At 38.4% G+C, this 21,803-nt stretch overlaps 2 protein-coding genes across 2 annotated transcripts; both read right to left on the bottom strand.

The window, feature by feature from the left end:
* Positions 1-349: 349 nt before the first annotated feature.
* LOC128982516 (origin recognition complex subunit 4-like) lies at positions 350-15,923 on the bottom strand. Its single transcript, XM_054401475.1, has 7 exons — positions 15,817-15,923; positions 15,251-15,393; positions 14,688-14,926; positions 10,809-11,111; positions 9,361-9,504; positions 3,176-3,328; positions 350-608 (listed from the first exon to the last, which is right to left on the bottom strand). Exons 1-7 carry the CDS (start codon positions 15,921-15,923, stop codon positions 441-443), a joined length of 1,257 nt encoding a protein of 418 aa, XP_054257450.1. The 3' UTR covers positions 350-440.
* A 955-nt stretch (positions 15,924-16,878) lies between these two features.
* LOC128982515 (uncharacterized) lies at positions 16,879-17,859 on the bottom strand. The gene has a single exon (XM_054401474.1). It carries the CDS (start codon positions 17,857-17,859, stop codon positions 16,879-16,881), a length of 981 nt encoding a protein of 326 aa, XP_054257449.1.
* Between the last annotated feature and the right edge of the window lie 3,944 nt (positions 17,860-21,803).

Genomic DNA, 21,803 nt, shown 5'->3' with positions numbered 1-21,803 from the left:
CGGTAATTTGATGTTAAAACAGAAAGAAACTGACGCTTAAATGTACATTCCAGAAATCAATCAGCAAAACATTTATTTATGTCAAAATTATAGGAATGCGTTGATCATATTTTTTTTCAAACTACCTTAACCTATTAATTCTGCATGAATTTTCTCACCCCACTGCGGTGGCAAACCTGTAAATTTATCCCAAGATCACATTTTTATTTGTTAAACAACATTACCGTTACAGATATAGTCACTTGTTCACGCTAGTGTTCTGATTAATTCCAGCTACAATTTTGCTGGAATTTCTACTGAACCAATTTTACTTTTCAACACTAGGGGATAAGGATAAACAATTTAACAGTAACATTATCAAATTAACAAACTTTTATTCACATTTGTAAAAATTGTATCAAATAAATAAGTACACACTCTTAAAGCGAACACACGCTGGCTCAATCAAGACTACTTTTGGACCACTGAATAACATCCGTTTGCAAACCAGGATAAGCTTGAATGGCTTTTTGCACCTGATCCTTCCTAAGTATAAAGTTGTACATTTGGTATTCCTTCAACCCACTGCGACCAGCCATACCGCTTACGGGAATAATTAACTCAAGTGCCTGGAACAATACAACAACTTGTAATGGTGTATTAGTTTGATTTTATGTTAGATAGTTTATTGGAGGATAACCAAGATGGTTACAGGTTAGAGTTAAAACTTGTGCAGAGGGAGACCGCTGGGTTCCAATTTTTGGGTCGGGCAAGGCCAACAGTTGACCAACAGTTGACCCTAAGAGATTGGTTGGGACCAGAAATAATTTTCAGGCCAATCTAGAATTGGGTAATTGAAATTAGAAGTCTATGATTTAAGCTTTTATCCTCATGATTGAAGATCGCTCGATCTCAGGAGACGAGGATAATGTCCCAGAAACTGCGTAATATGTTTAACCAATTCCACTGTGATCGCTGGAGACGTAAACAATTTCACTAGAACTGTAGTAGAGGCTCTCGATTTCTCTGCGACCACGGGAGATGTTTTAAGATGATGGAGATGACCACCAAAGATGTTCATGATTCTCTCTCCTGCCGCTCCTGTTCAAAATCCTGATATTATCTTCCGCGGTTATGTAGATATCGTCGTCTCCCAAGGTCACGGAAACATTATCATCGTCATCAGAGATTGTGAAAAAAATCCTGATTATGTCCTGCGGTCAAAGTAAATTCTGAATAACTCCCGCGGATGTATGGCCATCATTGTTATCTCCAGAGGTTACGAAAATGTTATCATCCTCATGCACAATTGCTGAAAAATCCTAAAAATCTTCTGCGGTTGTGTGGTCATCTCTCGCGGTTACTGAAAAGTTATCATTGTCATTCTGTGATCACGGTACAATCCTAAACATCTTCTGGGATCGCGTTAAATTCTGAACATCTCCTGCAGTTGTCTTCTGCGGTAATGGAAATGTTATCATAGTCATCCTATTCGCGGCAAAAGCGTGAATATATTGACTGACGAACTTAGTAATTTTTTTAAAGTCATAGTCTGATATTTAAATACAAATCCCATATATTTCATGGCCAGCACAAAACTAAGTAAAATTCCCGGTTTTTTGTTTGGTAGATACCCGTTTAATGCATTTTTAATAAAATTTGGACAACAAAGAAGTCTCTCATATTTTTCCTAGAAATATGTCTGCACAACTGAAGTTTTTTCCACTACTGTTTCAGGGGATACCTCCTTCCCCTGTCCGGTCCATGAGCACCAGACTTAACTAAAGTCCTTAAATAATACCTAAATAGATAGAAACAAATAGAAATTTCCAATTGAATCAACCTTTTGAGGTCTAAGTGACATCCAGCCACTATAATGCACACAAAAAAAGTAGCATACTATTACCAGTAATGATATGACAAATTTGGTTGTGATATATCTTTCGTTTTAAAGTAATAAAGTCGTCCTAAGACTTAATTGGCACCCTGTATAACTGTAGATTACTTATTTTGCAAACGTAATGAGTGTTGCAAAAGTATCCATCCATTTTTGTACAATTTCTGGCTGATTAAAAAAGAACTAGAAGAGTTCAGGTGTCTGAACAAGAAAGTGCTACACGACTCAGTGGCGGATCCAGGGGGCGAAGGGGGTGACACGACTATAGAATTTAATATGTGTGTGATCAAAGAGAGTGTCTGCATAGTTTGCACGATCGCAAGTGTTATTTAATTTCAGAGTAGTTGTAGTGTACTTTGTACTTAAATACTTTAGTATAAGAATTTTTAGGGATGGTCAAGTCTCGAAATTTCGGGAAATTTTCAATCTCGTTACACGAGACGAGATTACTTTTTGGCCGAGATTTTTATCGAGACGAGAATAAAAAAAAAAAAAAAAAAATAAAAAAAAAAAAAAAAATTAAAAACGCCTGCAGAAAGTCAATGCAATACCCGCAATACAGGAGCGTGTAGTAGTTGCGTTTCCTTTTCGAAGGCGTTCTTATTTAATTAATTCTTTTAATGTAAATATTACTTTAATTCTTTTAATGTAAATATTACTTTCATTATTTTAATAATATTACTTTAATAACATTTGAGAAGTTTTGTTAAGTGTAAGCAGTGTGAGGAATGTTTTATTACTATAAAAAAGTCAAAACAAGTAACTATTTTATAAAAATTAATATTGCTTTTATTTTATGATTTATTTTATTTTAGGATAAGTAGAAATCTATCCTAACTGATATCACCATGTTTCCTAATCGTAGGCATTTTTATTAAGTTAGGCGTGATTAATAAAAAAATGTTATGCTGATGTTATTTAATAAAAGATTGTAAATATTCTTGCCTATTATCATTATTTTAGTATTTAAACAGTCATCTAACAATGTTACAAAATCAGGTAAAAATTTCGAACGTGCATTTCCCGTTGTGTATGAGAAGAGAAATCTCGTCTCGATCTCGTCTCGAAATTTTATGAGAAATAAAAAATCTCGTCTCGTCTCGTCTCGAACTAAAAATCCAATCTCGTCCATCCCTTTTTTCTTAAATAAAATAATTGATTGATATATCACAACAGTTAACAAGTTTTATCCAAGACCTCTAATTTCAAATTATGCTTCAGTTTTATTTATTCCTTTTTCACCAAACATAGGCGAAATACATCCATGGTATGAAACAATTTTTTCCATTATCTTCTTACCTGAATCCTTTCAAATGCTTTAAGTATAACGGATCTTTCGCCTATCTTAACACTATGTGACTGCCTTGCAAAGTTGAGATATCTTTGTAAAATCATCTCAAAGTTGAATGGCACTTCATCATACAGCTCCATTTGATGGCAAATAGCTATCACCTAAAAAAAAAATCATATTACTACAGGAAAGTCTCCAATCGTTAAAAGAACTGTCCTAGTTTGGCAAATAAATTAGCAACTAAAATCTTCTCATATACCTCTTGTAAATGATGTACACTGCACACCAAGTGATTTTTAAAATGTAGAATAATTAAATATTTACGATGATGCAATAGACATGGTCAATAATCATCATACAGCGTGGGGCTGAATGGATTTGGCAGTTTGACTTGTGTAGTACTACGGCTGAGGAGGGGAGAGATGGACATATTGTTGGTATGGTCGCTCACATAATAAATTAGTTTGAACATGGTTTGAACTGGTAAAACATTGAGGTTACGCTGTGTGTGCTTATTTCAAAAACTAGAAATAAAATCAAACATGATATTGAGAGCAACAAAATATGATCGTCGGTTGAAAAGTTTGAAGTGGTTGCACTCTACTCTAAGAACTGAGAAACGCAGACGACGCAAATAAGTGAGCACACCGGAAAATGTTGGGTTTGTCACGGCAGTGTTTGAGTGGTGCCCAAGATTTTCTGACGGGAGGCATGCTATTGCATTAGGAATGTCAGATTGTAGTTTGAGAGTAATTGCGTACTTTCATCTATATAAAATTATGATGGCACAAAAATTAATAGAAAATTATATTGAAAATAAAACGCAGAAACTTGTGATAAATGCTTGCGCAAATTACTTGTGAAGCAGTGTTGTTTAAGAGGTTACAACCAGGCACATTTTCAACTCAATGGGTTGTGACTGTTGTGAGCAAACAAGATTTCCGCTATTGGGCTGAAATCCTGAGCATAATTTGTGAAAGACAATGCATATGAGTTTAGTTCTGTATTGAAACTCAGGAGTTTCAGGTTAGATTTTGTTAAGATAGAGGTCAAAAAGGGTTTACAAATTTTAAAAGTTATGTTACAAGTTTCAATGTGGGAAAACTTGTTCGGGCCCAAACTTGAAAAAAATGCTGAAAAGGGAGAGTTATGGTTTCAACAGTGCAGAGCTGTAGCCACACTACAGAAGCTGAGGACATTGTTTGTTGGGCATTTAATGTCTCGGGATGTGAAATGGTTAGCACATTCCCCTGATTTGAGATACCAGAAGGAGATAGTATTGTTGCGGGCTTAGCAGGTTCTTTACAAATAAAACTTGGCGATTTTATAATAACTATTTATTTACACTAATTATTCTATATTTACAGATATTACAATTACCTAACACCTAACTAACCCTATCTAACCTAGCTAAAGCCTATTCTAATTTACAATGATTCTACTTACAGCTAACCTTTTACAGGATTTATCACTACTTCTGTTACAGCACTGTCACTACACTGTCACTAGTGTCACTACACTGTATCTACACTGTTACTGCCACTAGCACTAGCACTGGTCACTAACACCGACGGGCGCTTGCCGCGACGATTCTCGGAAGGCTCAACTCAACTCAACTGCCGTGTGCCGGAAGACGGTCCCTTATATAAATTTACCGTGGAACATTCTGGAGACCCCTGGTAGCCTAGACAAAGGTGTTTACGCCGTAGAAGTGTAGAAGGTTCTAGGGCCCCTATTGAGGTAGTACGTTGACATGGGTCTATTGTCTATCAGTGGTGCGCTAGGAGAAACCCGTGTAAACAAACAACCCTTTTGAGACGGCGCCTGGCTATTGTTGCGCGGGGCTCCTGACTTGTAACACTACCCCCTCCTTAAGACTGTTCTGTCCCAGAACAGATTTCCCCTGAAGCTTGCGATCTTCTGGTCCACCGGAGGTTCCCCATGGGTTGTATACGCAGACCACAATGTCGATGCCAGTGTCCTCGAAAAGTTCCTGCACCATATTTCTTACAATCTTCCATTCCAATCCGTCATAACCACATCCCAGCCTTGGAATAGCCAGCTTTTTGATTCCAATCCGAAGGAGCTTGTCTCGCAGGTCTTGCAGGCTTTTCTTCAAAGATTCGTAGGACGGCTTCTTGCTAGATGTTTCCTTTGTAACGAGGTAGAACAAATGCTGTCCATTGCGCTTCTTGGGGTTCAACTTGAGATTAGCCATCCGCAGTCGCATAAAGACATTCTCCAGGTTCTTCAGGTGGTCTTCGAAGGATTTGCCTAGGACGATAATGTCATCCAAGTATACCAGGCATGTTTCCCATGACAATCCCCTGAGGACGTTCTCCATGAGCCTTTCAAAAGTAGCAGGGGCATTGCAAAGTCCAAAAGGAAGCACAGTGAATTGGTAAAGTCCTGTCCCAATAGAGAACGCTGTCTTCTCCTTGTCCTCAGGAGCGAGCCCGACCTGCCAGTAGCCACTTCTGAGGTCTAAGGTTGAGAATATCTGACATCCTCCCAGAGTGTCGAGTGTGTCATCAATCCTGGGTAGAGGGTAGCTGTCTTTCTTGGTGACATTGTTGAGATGGCGGTAGTCTACGCAAAATCTTGTTGAGCCGTCTTTCTTTTTCACTAGTACCACAGGTGACACCCAAGGGCTGCTAGAAGGCTCGATGACACCATCCGCTTCCATCTCCTTTATGATTCTCTCGGCTTCGTCACGTTTTGCCAGTGGGAGTCGTCTAGGGGCCTGACGTATGGGTTTTGCATCTCCGGTGTCTATCTTGTGTTGTACTATATTCGTCCTTCCTCTAGGGCCACTTCCGTACTCAAAGACATCTTGCCATCTAGTAATAAAGTCCTTTATTTTTGCACTTTGTTGATGCGTCAGCTCCTGACAGGTGCTCTCCACGAAATCTTCTAGCTCCTTTGGTAATCCATTTGGAGATGGCGGGCATGATTTTAGTTGACGTACCACCGAATTAACAGCCACGCACGTTCCGATCGTTACTCCTCTTTTTATCGTAACAGGAAAACCATTCAAGTTCATCAGTTGCACCGGATTTTCATGTCCTAAGTTAAATAAGGATCTGGCGACAAAGACACCACGTCCAAGCTGGGATTCACTGTCACTTCCTGGCTCCAGAAGAACACTTTGCCCACTAGTCCAATCTCCTTCGACAATAGTTCGGGCGATGACTTGGCTGCGTGCTGGTAGCGTTGTGTCTTCCAGAAGAAGGACGCGTGCAGAGATATCTTTTCCGTGTCGTAGTATGACATCTTCATCTCCGAGAGTCACTAGTCCTCTTGACATGTCCAACTTCAGTCCGTACTTCACCATTATATCGGTTCCCAAAATCACGTCCTCGTCTATGTCGGCAACAAGTGCGCAGTGTTGAAACACGCAGCCACCGATGTGGAAGGTAGCAACCGTCTGCCCATAGACCTGAGCCAGCTGACCTGTAGCTGTACGTAGAGACCACGATGTTGGTGAAATATCTTCCGTCGACACAGTGTTTGGATTCAGGATGGTCATAGTCGCCCCGGTGTCCAGAAGACAGCTTTGGAGACGCCCGTTCACCTTTCCGTCGACGTAGAAACTGCTCGACTGACTTCCCAGTGAAGCAACTTTACCACTTTTCCTCGGGGCTTTCCAATCGCGGGCTGACGGTTGCCCCTTTCCATCAACCCTCCTTAGTTTTCCTGCTTCGGTTCTGATGTGGTCGAAGGACATTTACTCCGGGGATGTCCCATCTGTCCGCAACTCCAACAGCGTATCTGCCGGCGACGAGTTTTTAGTGCCTCCAGCACTCTCTTTACTAGCTCCTCGATGTCCAGTGGAGTTGTAGGTTCTGCGTCTGCCACGCGGACTCGAGCCTGGCCCCTCACCGACTGTCGCACAGCCTCGAACTCCAGTGCCTGTGCCAGTGCGTCACTCAGGGTCTTTGGTCTGGCGAGCTTCACTGCCTGTTGAGTCTCAGGTTCACGTAGACCGTCTAAGAATTTATCCACCGCCAAACTCTCGTAGACATCATCCGTGACCGATGGATAGGCGTTTCTCACCAGGCGAGCAATGTCGGCTTCAAACTCCTGGAGCGACTCGCTGGGCTTCTGGATCCGGTTCCGCAGCTGTGATCGGTAGAGCTGGTCCATATGTCGATGTCCAAAGCGCATGTCCAATCTTCTTACTAATTCTGCGAAATTCTTTCGCTCCGCCATTGGCATAGCATGCAGAACAGCTAATGCATCGCCCCGTAGTGCCAGGCACAGTGCTGAAGCCTTTGTCTCCTCGGTCCACCCATGGACCATAGCCGCTGTCTCGAAGAGAAGCATGTAGTCCTCCCAGGGGGTTTTGCCATCGAAGTGAGGAACTATGTTCTGAGGGGTAACGGCAGCAATGGTAGGTGCTGGCTTGGAGATCGTCTCTGGGGCGTTATCCTGCAGAAGTTCGCCAGTGCTAGCCGATGACGCAGGTGTGAAGCTTCGCGACGAAACCATCTCCTGCCGAAGCTTATCAACTAACCTATCCTCTAAATTTTTCTCTATACAGTTTACTTTCTCATCAATTTCATTCATCCTACTTTCTAAACTATCAACTTTGCTAGAATATTCACCTAATTTGTTCAGCATTTTTAATTCAACATTTGACATTTTTGACTCAATATTAGCCTCTAGGTTTTCTAACGCTTTACTAGTTTCTGACATTTTTGACTCAATATTTGATTCTAGGCTTGACATTTTTGACTCTAATGCTTTGCTATTTTCTGACATTGACTCTAACGTTTTGCTATTTTCTGACATTTTTGCCTCAATATTAGCTTCTAGGTTTTCTAACGTCTTACTACTTTCTGACATTTTTGACTCTAAGTTTTTAAGAATTTTATTGAAATCAGATGTTTCAAATAAAACGTTTTCTGGGTCTTCACCTGCATCAATTAAAGCTTGTTTAAGGCGTGCCTGAAGGGCTGATTTAGTACCACTAGTATCTAGATCTCGTTCTTCTAATTCTCTCCTAAGATCAGCTACTTTTAATTCATCAAGTTTTACACCTTTGAAAGCCATTTTTATGCCAGACAATTAAAATAATTTTACAATAAATGATTTTTTTCCTTTGTAAACAAATTTACGACACAAATTACTAATATGTAACAAAAACCCTGAATCTTACTAATATCTAATACAACTAAAATAAAACTCAATATTTTACAATTAAAATCGCCAAAATAATGCCGCTTTCTGACACCAATTGTTGCGGGCTTAGCAGGTTCTTTACAAATAAAACTTGGCGATTTTATAATAACTATTTATTTACACTAATTATTCTATATTTACAGATATTACAATTACCTAACACCTAACTAACCCTATCTAACCTAGCTAAAGCCTATTCTAATTTACAATGATTCTACTTACAGCTAACCTTTTACAGGATTTATCACTACTTCTGTTACAGCACTGTCACTACACTGTCACTAGTGTCACTACACTGTATCTACACTGTTACTGCCACTAGCACTAGCACTGGTCACTAACACCGACGGGCGCTTGCCGCGACGATTCTCGGAAGGCTCAACTCAACTCAACTGCCGTGTGCCGGAAGACGGTCCCTTATATAAATTTACCGTGGAACATTCTGGAGACCCCTGGTAGCCTAGACAAAGGTGTTTACGCCGTAGAAGTGTAGAAGGTTCTAGGGCCCCTATTGAGGTAGTACGTTGACATGGGTCTATTGTCTATCAGTGGTGCGCTAGGAGAAACCCGTGTAAACAAACAACCCTTTTGAGACGGCGCCTGGCTATTGTTGCGCGGGGCTCCTGACTTGTAACAGTATTAAAACACAGACCCTACATGAGCTCAAAGACCAGATAATTGAAGAAGTCATTAGTCGACAGTCGACACCATTTCACGTGAAATGTGCATTATGAGTTGATAAGAGCTTTGGAGAACGTCTATCAGAGTGTGATGCCGATGGTCATAATTTTTGGGACATTTTTTTACTAAGTAAAAATTAAAAGGTATATTCTTTTTATATAAAAAAATGTATGTATGTTTACCACAACTCATCAATCTCCTAAATCCATTCTTGAATTAGTCTCAATCTCAATCCAAAAACGTTTGAACAGCCCTGGATTTAAAACAATAAAACCGTAAGTTTGTACGAGTTTGCTAATCTGTATGGTATCTTAGGAATTACAATTACCAAGCAAAGTTCTAATGTTGAAAGCCCCTGAAGAATAGACACCTTGTCATCTTGAGACCAGTTCTCATAACATTCCAACACATCTTCAGCAGTTAGTGAAGCGCCTGTGGTATTGGAGACAGACAGTTGGCTTACAAGATACAACTGGAACAAGATCATATACAGATTATAGTAGGTTTTATATAAATGGAAGAAGATGGAGAGGCCTAGTAAATACCCTGACCTGGGGATAACCGGAACGGGAGAGAATATAGCCTATATATATGAATGTGTACATAATATACGGGGTGTTTTTTTCATACTTGCTTCTTTATCTATGTAAAAACTGCAATAGTTAGAAATATGCAGTTTGCGGGAATCATATATTGACTTAGGGGCCACAATTGTGAATTTAATGTAAAGTTCCCATTCACCCCTTTCTCCCCCTACCCTAAACTTAAAATTTTCAAATTGCAAGGTACCCCTTTTGACATATTAAATGTGAGGGCGTGAAAAAATAAAAAGAATGGCGCAAACTAGAGATATCTACGTCAATCATATCAAAAGTTATGGCAGTTGAAAATTTGAAATTTTTGTCCCCCTTTTTAAGAAATTTTTTTTTTAAACAGCCGTTTTTAAAAAAACGGAGCACGAAAACGGTAAGAGCTAGCAAAGATTTGAAAGAATTTCCAGTCAGGAATTAAATTTTCTACAAAACACTCTTAAGCGTTTTCCGAAAATTGCACTCCTTCACCTTCAAAAATCGCTCTAATTCTAAAATTTGTAAAATGTCTCAATTATTTTTAAGTTTTTTTTTATTGAACAAGCATGCCAGCTAGTCACACCTTTGAAAAATGCTCCCACTTTTTCAAAAATAGCCACCATTGTCCAATATGGTGACTTACTTCAATATTTCTGTTGGATACCTTGTATTGTAAGATTTTCTTAGAATGAAAAGTTGGTACTCGTAAACTCGTTTATGAGATACAGTAGTTAGCCTACACCTTGGAAAAAGATGGCTTGCTGTGTGCATCCTGTAGCTCCCAGTAAGTTTGAGTAAGTTTGAATAGGAAAAGCGAAGATTATTTAAGTCTTAAAATTGCATCTACATTCTAAGAAGATCATAAAATAGGCTATGCTCCAGTACTTCTAGAAGAAATTTTTAAGTAATTTAAGTTATGTCCATTAAAAAAGTGGAATCATAGTAGGTGTTTTATTTAACTAGGAACATTTATTAAAATCCCAATTATCACGGACAGCTAGGTCCAGAACCACAAGGACAACTTTGGAACAACTCAGATACTCAGCTATAAGGAGGCTTTTTCTGTGGAAGCACAACCTGTTGTGCCTCTGTGAATACGATACTGCAGTGCTTTGTTTAATTGTTGAAGCAAACTAATAAAACAAAGTTGACGTTTCAAAATAGTCGTATGCTAAGTTATTCTTAGGCTAACCAATGTGATGCTTACCAAAAATGATCTAAATGATTTCTCACTAATATCATGGAATAACAGTTTTTCTACAACTTCTTTCACTTCACTATTGCCACACAAATTGTTGACCGAGGAGTTCCAGTTTTGGACGAATTTATCTTTTCTCCGACCAGATTCACTTTCTATACACAATAATGACTTAAACAACTGCATCCTTTCTATATCTGTTGGAGCAGGAAGCAGAAGAATCGTCCTGTGGGAAAATCGTGACTTGACTCGCTTTTCTAACAACTCAGTGACGTCTATGCGTGTTGTCATTCCCACCACACAAATTGGGGCCTGGAAAAACAAAAGGCAGGGCAATTAGAAAAGTGTTTTGGATTTTAAACAGTTTAACTTACTTGCTCCAGTGGCGCACAGATTGAACTTTGTTCAAAAGTAAATATGTGTGTGTATTAAATACCACATACTACCAAAAAAAAGCAAGAGTGTTTATAAGAATATTGTAAATGTAATGTAAAACCGATTAATCTATAGTACATTTATAAAGTAATATAATGAATCCTACAAATAAAACCATGTACTGCGTGTACATGCCTCATAACCACTAGTAAATGTATGTGCTACTTGTGGTCATGCCCAGTACTGCGTTAGGGAGTTAAAAACTAATTTGAAGACCTTTTTCCTTTGTGGTCTTCTGTAAGAGAAGTCTGGGTACTCACCAAAAACCCATTTACTTCCGAAATGGATACTTTCAAGGCCATTTTTAACTACCTAACCCATTTTTGCACTTTACCCTCACTCATTGCACTAGCACCGTAACCTTTAGTCATCTGGCGATGAATGTTGTCATCAAATATGTTTCTTGAGGTCAAAAAACTACCCACTGTCCTCATCTCGCATGTAGCGGAAGATTCAATAATTAACCTTTCTGTTCATAAATTATGCCAATAAGCGGTTTGGAGCCTTGTTGCGACGAATACCAGAGCTATATGCAAAAACAGCCCTTACTTAAAATAAAATACAACCCTTTAAAGTCTATTTACAAATAAGTTTGGCAGGTGTGGGCCTAAGCAGTCTGTAGGGAAAACGGTTGACCAAGATCTCTCTTCTCAATTGGCTTAAAACTGAATCTACTTGAACGTTCATAAAAACATGCGAGTGGTCTGCAACTCCAGTTCAGTATAGATTTAACAAATGTATTGTACTACCCCACATTTAAACTATAGAGGGTCTAGGCATGAGGGCTCTCTAGTGGGATCATTTCTCTTTATAAATAAACCAAAAGACCTTAGAACATCAGTAAGGTTCTTAGTTTTTAATTTTGATCGCGGTAGTATAATAGCATTTCTCTACTTGGCCCAAGAAAGTCTGAATGTTACCACTAGGTGAATAGTGTTGAATCCCAAATTTGGTTTGTGTGCCACTTGTGGTTATGGCTAATTTTCAAACACAAATACCTAGTAAAGACACTCCAAAATGCCATAATGTAGTGTACAACCACCATTGTAATAGTGACATAGGGTAATAACTAAAAATAGGGTGGTGCACGTCACAGTTCTGGGGATTACGTGTACTACCATTAAGTACACGTCAAGGTTTTCAAAAACTGTAAAAGTCAGGGGATAATTTGTTAAAGGGAACGTTTTAATTGAAGTTATAATGTAAGAAGTAGCTTTGCCTGTGTAGCTTTGTAGGCGTTCACAAACTTAAAATATAAAAAGTTAATATAAAGCTAATACTAAAAAATTTTTGTATTACTGTTATATGAAATGAAATGAAATGAAATGAAAATGAAATGAAATGAAAAATACTTTATTCCACCAAAACACAAAACACAAAAATGGTTACATAGGGTTGTACAAAACAGATGGATTATTCCCCACATAGGCACAGCCTGTGTGTGGGGAATGAGCTTCACCAGTAGTCAAACTTACATATTGATATAAAAATTAATTAATAACTAAAATTATTATTTTACATACTTTGGAAGGGAGTAAGATTGCACATTGAGCTACGGTAATACAAATTAATTTTAAAAAATGTAGGAACCACAATAGGAAATAAAGGCGAAAACAAAACTATACATACTAAACAAACCGCGTACGTATCAACTGAGACTCGGAAACCACACACACACACATACACACACAGACATACACACACAGACAGACAACAGCACACACACAACACACAACACACTTCAGCTCAGTTGCTCAGTTGCACCAGGACATCAGGCGGCTGCTGGCCCCACAGTTCCTTTAGTTAGGCCGTCTCTGCTCTGTCCCTGCATGTCCTATGAACCATTCACTCGCTCCCTCTCACTCACACTCACACGCACGCACATCCACACACAAACATCCCAACCTGACAGTCATTCATCGTTGTATTTACTATGACGGCTTTAGAAGGAATACATGGCCACAAACAAGCTGTTGATATGCCCGCGTCCGAGTTCCACCAACCATTTATTTACGAGTTTTTTATATTTTAACAGACTGCATGGCTCCGGATTTTTTAGCTGAGTGGGTAATTTAGAAAAAATAACTGTTGCAATGTATTGGGGAGACGTTTTATTAATACTTTTAGTGATCTTAGGTAACTCTATCCCAGTGTTCAAAGCAAATCTTGTAGGATAGTTGTGAGAAGTTTGTTTAAAAAGAGAATTTTTGTTTTTGAAAATGTATATAATTAATGATCTTATATAAAGCTGTGAAAGATTAAAAACTCTGAACTCGTCAAAGACATATTCTGAGGGGTAGCGGCGAGGTTTCCGTAGAGCAATTTTTATAATGGCTTTTTGAATAATTTCGATAGGGGCCAGAATACTTTTATAGCCACCACCCCACGCTAGATTCCCAAATTGTAGAATAGACTGTATGTATGCATGGTAAATGTTTTTTAAAAGATCAAGAGGTAAAATTTTGGATATATTAGAAAAAACAAAAATGAATTTACGTAGTTTACATCTAATTTGATTTATGTGACTAGTCCATTTCAGCCGGCTATCAAACATCACCCCTAAATACTTAAACTCATTCACACGTTCAATACTTTCACACTTGTCACATTCAATCTCGGCACCACAACTATGCAATTTTAAATCTAAATCTAAAGGATCATAATCAGATCTTAGTGAAATCGGCATGAATTTTGTTTTTGATAAGTTAACAGTTAGCTTATTCTGGTCGAACCATCGCTTGACAGTGAGAAGGCCGCGCTCGGCGCTGCTGTACACCTCCGGCCAGCTGTCGCCTTGAACAAGAGCGCCGTGTCGTCGGCGTACAGAAAGATCTGCCCTTTGTTTAAGTTAATTTTGCCCAGGTTATTTATGTATATTAAAAATAACAGAGGCCCCAAGGTCGAACCCTGGATAACTCCATAATCAATTCTTTTTTGTGAACTATTTTGGTTTAAAATCGAGACAATTTGGAAACGTTCAGCGAGATAATCTTCAAACCATTTTAAAGTGACGCCTCTCACCCCTATACATTTCAACTTATTAAGAAGTAATCGTCTGTCAACGGTGTCAAAGGCTTTAGCTAAATCTATAAAGACAATCAAGGGTTTTTTGTTTTTACTAATAGAATCATGCAAACTATTAGTTAAAGAAAAAAGGTCATCATTTAAATTTTTGTCCGTACGGAAACCAAACTGTTTATCAAAAAGTAATTGAAAATTTGTTAAGTAGTTTTCGAATTGTTTTCTAACACACTTTTCAATGAGTTTAGCGAGTACACTGGCCAAAGTAATTGGACGATAGTTGATAAATTGATTTTTTTCACCATTCTTAAATATAGGAACTACTTTACCTACTTTTAAAATTTTTGGAAATGTGCCCTGCGAAAAACTGGTATTAATGATATGTAAAAGTGGATATTTCAATTCTTCAAAGTTATTTTTGATAAGTTTTGCCGGAATGTTATCAGCCCCAGGAGCAGACCCCCCTCTCATACCCCGAACGACAGTTGACAGCTCCGCCTCACCCACGGGCGACAGCTGGAAAGTGGTATCCGTCTGGAAATCGTCATCGTTGATTACTGGCTCCAGAACCTGAGGGACACCACGAGCTAGGTTGGCACCTACATCTACGTAGTAGTCATTAAAGGCATCAGCAATTTTTTTTATTGAGTCCTCTTCTAAAGTTTGGTTATCTGGTATAAAATGTTTTACAGGAAAATCGTCCTTTTTTTTATTAAGTCCCATAATTTCTATCATGTTTTTCCAAAGGCGACGTTTGTTATTTAATGAGTCGGATATTTGATCCTTATAGTATTTTTCTTTTGCACTTTTGATTGCAGTATTCAAAGTGTTCCTATAGTTTATGTAATGTAATCTAAGTGCCGGGTTGAAAGGTTGTTTTTTCAACTGTTTACTGATTTTATCCCTAACACGAATAGAATTAACCAGTCCAACAGTGATCCATGGTTTTAATTTGGTTTTTTTGGCAGAAAAACTTTTATTTGAAGTAGCCGCACTTGTGATCTCCTGCAACTGTCGCACAAACTCCTCGCAGGCCACATCGACGTCCTCAGTAGCGAGTACCGAGGACCAGTCATGTGACCGCAACAATCGCTGGGCAACCTCTGAGTCGACACAAGTAAAGCTTTTGTTGGAATATCTGTTTGTTACCTTATAATGATTATAGTCAGCCGATGCAACAGTTATAAAATGGTCGGTTATAGAAGTGTGTATTATTGCTGACTTAACTGTATTTACATGTTTTATGTTGGTAAAAATGTGGTCAATGCAGGTCTTGGAATCAGCTGTAACTCGAGTTGGGCTATTAATGCATGGTGTAAAGCCTGCCGTATAAAGAACGTCAAGATATCTCTGGGACAAAATGTTTTCATTGTTAGGCAGAATACAACAATTGAGGTCACCAACCAGCCAGCACCGCCCGCAAAGGGACCGATCATCCAGATAACTCTCCAGATCGTCGATAAAAGGTTCAAGGTCAGACGACGGGCTCCTATAAACAGCCAACAACGACAGCCCCCCACCGCCAAGCGATATGTCTAATTTGATAGTTGTGGCACCATACAATCGCACTTCCTCACAACTCACAGCAAAGCATTTATTCACATACACAATCACACCATCATTCTGATTCCTTCTAGCCTTACTTACAAACACATCATATCCATCCATACTTACAGGCACACAACTTTCATCCGTCCAAGTCTCAGTTAAAACTATAATATCAAATTTCTTATCATAATTATTTAAAAGAACAATTAACTCATCAAAATTCCTATTGTAGCTCCTAATATTCAGATTAAGAAATAACACACTATTTTGTACATTACAATCCACCTCCTCGAAAAAATTAAAGTTGTTGAAATTATTATAAATAAACTCATTTACTTCTAAAAAATTTTCAACATTTTCTAACTCCTCGCTTTGCATCTTACAGCGAAAAAAGTAAAAATATTATGAAGATTAAAACCCTACCTGCCCGATTTAAAGGAAAGTGGTATAAAATCACTAACTAAATCGTCTTAAACTTAATTATTAATGAAACATTACCAGCAACAGACTTAACTAAATGACAACAAACTGTCTAAAACTGTATAAAGAGCGATCAGATTGCGCTTCGGAACGGTTTTATTTCAATCAAACATAAATACGTATCTTACTTATGAATTGGCTTTACAACAGAAATTGATTATTCTTAAAAACTATTTTGGGATCCATGTTGTGAAATAAAAATACAATTTTAATCCTCTATCATTAAAAATGTCAGATAAGCAGAAAAGATTGTAGACAAAAATACAGTATATATTTAAAAATATTTAAGTAAAATAAAAAGATAGATTAATGATCTATCGGCTTGGCCATACTTTCCAAGAATAAAGTTACAGAAAGTTTAGTGGAGTGAAATTAATTAATAACTACTGTATGAAGATTGACCTAGATATTGATTATTCAAAGATATTTGAGTTTATTGACGTGAATAATGGAAGTTGGTAATTTATAACTTATATAAATCAATAAACATATAAAATAAAATGAAGAGTATATATTAGTAATAAAAATAACATACTTCGAGTCTGCTTACGTTGCCCAAAAAGAGTTTGTCCAGGCCTATAGCAGCACTTCAACTTCACGGAGTTCCGCGTGGTCCCGTCTCTGTTGTTGTCTTCACACCTTCACCACCGCCGTCGTCCTTCGCCCCCGCGACCTCCTCCACCTCGTCCAGGTTCGTCACTCGGATAGCTCGGGAGTCTGCCGTCTTCCGTATAAAGATTTTACCCTCCCGGGTCCAGGCGTAGGTGAGATGTCCTTCTTTCACATGGTTTTTGGCTTGGCCCAGGATGGCTTTATTTCGCACGGTCAGATGTTCGACGACGTAGACTGGTCCAGGAGGCAGTGCTGTAGCCAGGTCTGACGTGTTGATCCTCTTTTGTCTGGCAGCGTCTAACCAGGAGGCACGGATGGACCTTGAGATGAACTGCACCACGATGCTGGGGTAAAACTTCTTTCCTCTCGGAGTAGGGAGTCTGTGGGCCGCAGAGATAGAATCTCGGCTAAAACCGACACCCAAGGCACGTGCTACAGCCTGTAGAACCTTGTAGACGTCCTCTTCTCTCGTTGGTGGGATCCCTCTAATTTCTAAATTATGATTCCTGGAGTATTGCTGCAGTTCGGCTACTTCGCTTTCCAGACAGCTAACCTTATCTCTCAACAATACGTTATCTTTCTTAACATCCTCGCATTCCGCCTTCAAAAGCGCGTTTTCAGATTCGATGTCAGCAATTCTGCACTTTAATTCTTCTTGTGAGGTCTGAAGCGTCTCCAGTTGCTTCTCGATTGTCTCAAAATGTTGCTCCATGTATTTTTTCATTGACACAAGCAGATCTGTCACCTTGGTATCTTCAGTTTCGGACTTGTTGCTGACGGTCGATGTAGTGTCCTGTACACACTCGTCACATTTCCACGCCGACACACTACGTAATGACATCGCGTTCAACTTGGCCACGGTGCGGATGCGACAACACGCCGCGTGAAACACTGCACCACAGTCCACACACTTAATTACGTCTTTTGCGTTCGCGATGTCACGGTTGCACCTAGCGCAGTTCATTGTTGAGGGAAAAAAGAGCCAACACGACGATAAAATAAAACAAACTACAAAGCAAAAATAGGAATATTAAATTTATATTCCTTTCAAGCAGACGAAAAAGAAATACATGTATATTCCAAGCATACGACAGGTTGATACGGGCAGGCAGGCCGAAACACTGACTCACAACGAGGAAACCGGTAGGACGTCCGCTCGCATTGACTAACTGATAAGAACTGAAGTTATCAGCTATTCTCAGCTATCAGAACTGGAAGCTATTCTCTTCCAGCTTCTTCTTTATATTGTTGCATGTCTTCAGTTCTTCTTTTCTGCTGGGGTCTATGGGTCCTAGGCTGGTGAAATCGTTGGCTGTCACTTCCATCCGAACGGCATAATGGTCTACGTCTCTGAGTGATTTTACATTTGCTTCGACTTCAGTAGCTAGTAGTTCGTTTTCGTCCTTCTTCTTCATTGGAAAATTGTACTTCATTCCATAGTTCAGTATTTTCGTTTCTTCTTCACTGAATTGAATGTCTGTAAGGTTGATGACTCTCTTCTGGAATTTGTGTTCTGTATTGGTCCTATCCAAGTCTTCATTAGGTGTATTCTTCTCTACGAGTTTGTCTAATTTGTCGTTTATCCGTAAATATTTCCGGTCCATGGCGTCTTCAACCTCTTCACTGACGACTTCGTGTAGTAAATTCCATGCAATTAGTCCGTATAATCTCAAAAATTGTAGGTGTATGTCGTAGGCAATCTGGTTCAGTTCTTCTTTTTCACAGTAAAGTTGTTTGATCATATTTTTGATGAATAATACCTCTCCTTGTTCCTTGGTTCTTTTAGCGGCAGTGGTGTTACAGTTGACCTTGATTTTAGCGTATTGTGGTGTAATTCTCTTCTTGATACATTCTTTGTTGAAGTAAATATCTGCAATCTTCATGGAAATCTTGAAATGAAATGAAATGAAATGAAATGAAATGAAATGAAATGAAATGAAATGAAATGAAATGAAATGAAATGAAATGAAATGAAATGAAATGAAATGAAATGAAATGAAATGAAATGCTTTATTGTCGTTAAAACTGAGTACAAAGTTCATGACAATCGTCAAAAGAAAAAGAAAACAATCAAGATGGCAACTAAAACTAAAACTCTAAACCAAAGTACTCTTCATGTTTATACAGGCAAGCCTGGGTTAGAGTAGTTTTTAAAACATGTTTAAATTTTGAAACACACAGGTTTTTGATGGATGCAGGCAAGAAATTGTACATTTTAACACCTTGGTACTCAAAACTATTTTGAGTGGCTGTATACTTATGCCTTAGTGTAGACAGATTATCTTTAGATCTAGTACAATAGTTGTGAACATCAGATATCTTTTCAAAGTGAGAAATGTTTTCTTTTACATACAACAAACTTGCCAAAACATACAAGGATGGAAATGAGAGAATGTTAAGACTCACGAAAAGGGGCTTACAATGTGTTCTTCTATTCACACTACAAATTAACCTCACCGCCTTCTTTTGTAAAGTAAAAAGCAGCCTGTTAGCATAAAAACTGTTGGCCCACAGTGAGGTACCATAGGACAAATAGCTATGAATGTGGCCATAATATATACAAATAAGGACATCATCTGAAACAGTGGACCTAAGTGCTCTTATCATAAATATGCCTTTTACAATTTTAGATGCTACAAAATCTACATGTGAAAACCACTTCAAGTTTGACTGCAAATGAAAACCCAAAAACTTCAGAGTGTTTACATCATTACCATTACTGCTTAGACTAATAGTCAGGTCCTGAGTCTTATCAGCATTAAGACATAACTTGTTTGCATTACACCAGTCGTTAATAACAGCAGATTTTGTGTCCAATGTGTCTGTAACATCATTCAAAGAGTTACCCCGTACACACAAGGCCAAGTCATCAGCAAAAAGAAAGCTTTTTACAGATAAGTCATTAATATTACAAGGTAAGTCATTTATATACAGTATAAACAGGGTAGGGCCCAATATAGAGCCTTGGGGCACTCCGTGGGGCACTCGAACAGGGCTAGAATAAGTGCCATTTAGATAGACTTTTTGCCATCTGTCACTAAGATAAGATTGAAAAAACCTAACCAAAACAGCATCAAGGTTATAGCAAGAAAGCTTATTCACAAGGAGATCATGAGCCACTGTGTCAAAGGCCTTAGACATGTCGTACGATCTGAACACTATACCACTTTTGGCCTCTAAACTTTGAAAGCAATTTGATATCAGTGCCTGGGTTGCTTGGACAGTGCTGTGTTTGGGCCTAAAGCCAAACTGACTACTTGCTAAAAGGTTACTATCCTCAAGATACTGAGAAAATCTACGATGTACGAGATGTTCCAAGACCTTCGACACTGCAGGGATAATAGATATAGGCCTATAGTTAGCAATGACATTTTTAGGCCCTTTTTTATGGACTGGTATAACCTTAGAAATCTTGAACTTGTTTGGGTAGCAGCCTTGTGTTATACAAAGATTAAATAGGTAAGTCAAAACTTCACTTATGTAACTAGAAGCTAACTTCAAGATGGGGACATTAATTCCGTAAATATCTAAACAAGAGCTATTGTTAAGACTGTTGATGGCTGCATACACCTCTTCTACAGTAAATAGTCCAATCCTAAAAGCATTGTTGTCCTCAATAGTCGGAAGAGCGTTGCAAGAGGTCAAATTTCTAAGATATTGCTCAGGACCATTTGAAGAGGCGGGAACATTACTTCTCAGGTTTTCAACACAGTCGACAAAGTAGGAGTTCAGTCCATCGGCAGTTAGGCAGTCAGGAATAGACAAAGGCTTACTATTACAGTTGCTTATTTCATTAATGATTGACCAGGATGTTTTAGAAATATTACTAGAGTTTAGCAGTAAACTGTTGTTATGGTCAAGTTTGGCTTTCTTGATTTCTTTGCGGTACTGCAACTTTAATGAGTTGTACTTAGTTTTAACTTCAGCAGTCCCTGCTTTACAAAACAAAAAATATAGCCGGTCCAGCTCATTTTTCATATTTACAAGTCCTTGATGATACCACCTTTTGTTAGGTTTGTTGTTAAAACCGACAGTAGTTTTCAAGGGAATCGAACCATTTAAGGCCCACAACAGTTTGTCAAAAAACACTTTGAATTTAGCATTTAAGTCTAGGCTATGGTCATATAATTCAAACCAATTCAACTGACTAAGGTTGGATAAGAATTTTAAGGAATTCTGAGGATTTAATTTCCTAGTAACTTTTCTCGGTAAAGAAATTGGATTAGATTTAGAATATGACTCGATGTTCATTGACAGAAAGACCGCATTATGATCTGAGACAGGAGTGTGTATAACTGAGGCTTCCCATCTATCTGGGTGTACTGAGGTCACAATATTGTCCAAGCAGGTACCTTTGTTTACACTTCCAGCTGCGACATTAGGCCTAGTGATTTCATTAATTGCAGTGTGAAGACCAAAACTAGATATTAGGTTTTTAAGTTCCCGGACTTCAATGCTGTCAGACAGAAAGTCTATGTTAAAACCACCTGTGCAAAAGAAGTCAAGTTTCACACCATGCATAGTTGAGAAGACATCATGCAGTTTATCCAGAAATAAATAAACATTACCTGAGGGTGGTCTGTAGAAGTTTACGATCACTGTTTTGTGCTTAACGATGTACACCGCTGAGGCTTCAAACGTGAGTTCTTCCACTAATATACTCAAATTTAACTTATTGTAAATTATAAAGTCTAGGTTCTCTTTTACGAGTATTGCAGAATCAAATCAAATCAAATCAAATCAAATCAAAGCTTTATTTTCCAATAGACATTACAAATGCATGTGGAATGGTCAATGAAGGTATTATGTTGGGAAACATTTGTCAAGGAAGAGTACAATAGATGTAGAGTACAAGGTCAAATCAAAATATACAAAGATAATATAAAATACATGCAGATGAGGATAACT

The sequence above is a fragment of the Macrosteles quadrilineatus genome, unplaced genomic scaffold (assembly GCF_028750875.1).
Source record: "Macrosteles quadrilineatus isolate MER2022 unplaced genomic scaffold, UCM_ALF_1.0 Scaffold_432__1_contigs__length_69167, whole genome shotgun sequence".
Taxonomy (NCBI): Eukaryota; Metazoa; Arthropoda; class Insecta; order Hemiptera; family Cicadellidae; genus Macrosteles; species Macrosteles quadrilineatus.
The sequence above is the reverse complement of the archived record's forward strand: the minus strand, read 5'-3'. Positions and strand labels throughout refer to the sequence as shown.

Coding starts and splice junctions, on each gene's coding strand:
- LOC128982515 (XM_054401474.1), bottom strand. CDS start 17,859: ATGAACTGCGCTAGGTGCAACCGTGACATCGCGAACGCAAAAGACGTA.
- LOC128982516 (XM_054401475.1), bottom strand. CDS start 15,923: ATGGATGGATATGATGTGTTTGTAAGTAAGGCTAGAAGGAATCAGAAT. Junction 15,394..15,816: donor AGTTGTGAGGAAGTGCGATT/GTATGGTGCCAC, acceptor GGTAACAAACAG/ATATTCCAACAAAAGCTTTA. Junction 3,329..9,360: donor CAACATTAGAACTTTGCTTG/GTAATTGTAATT, acceptor TTTTTTTTTTAG/GTGATAGCTATTTGCCATCA.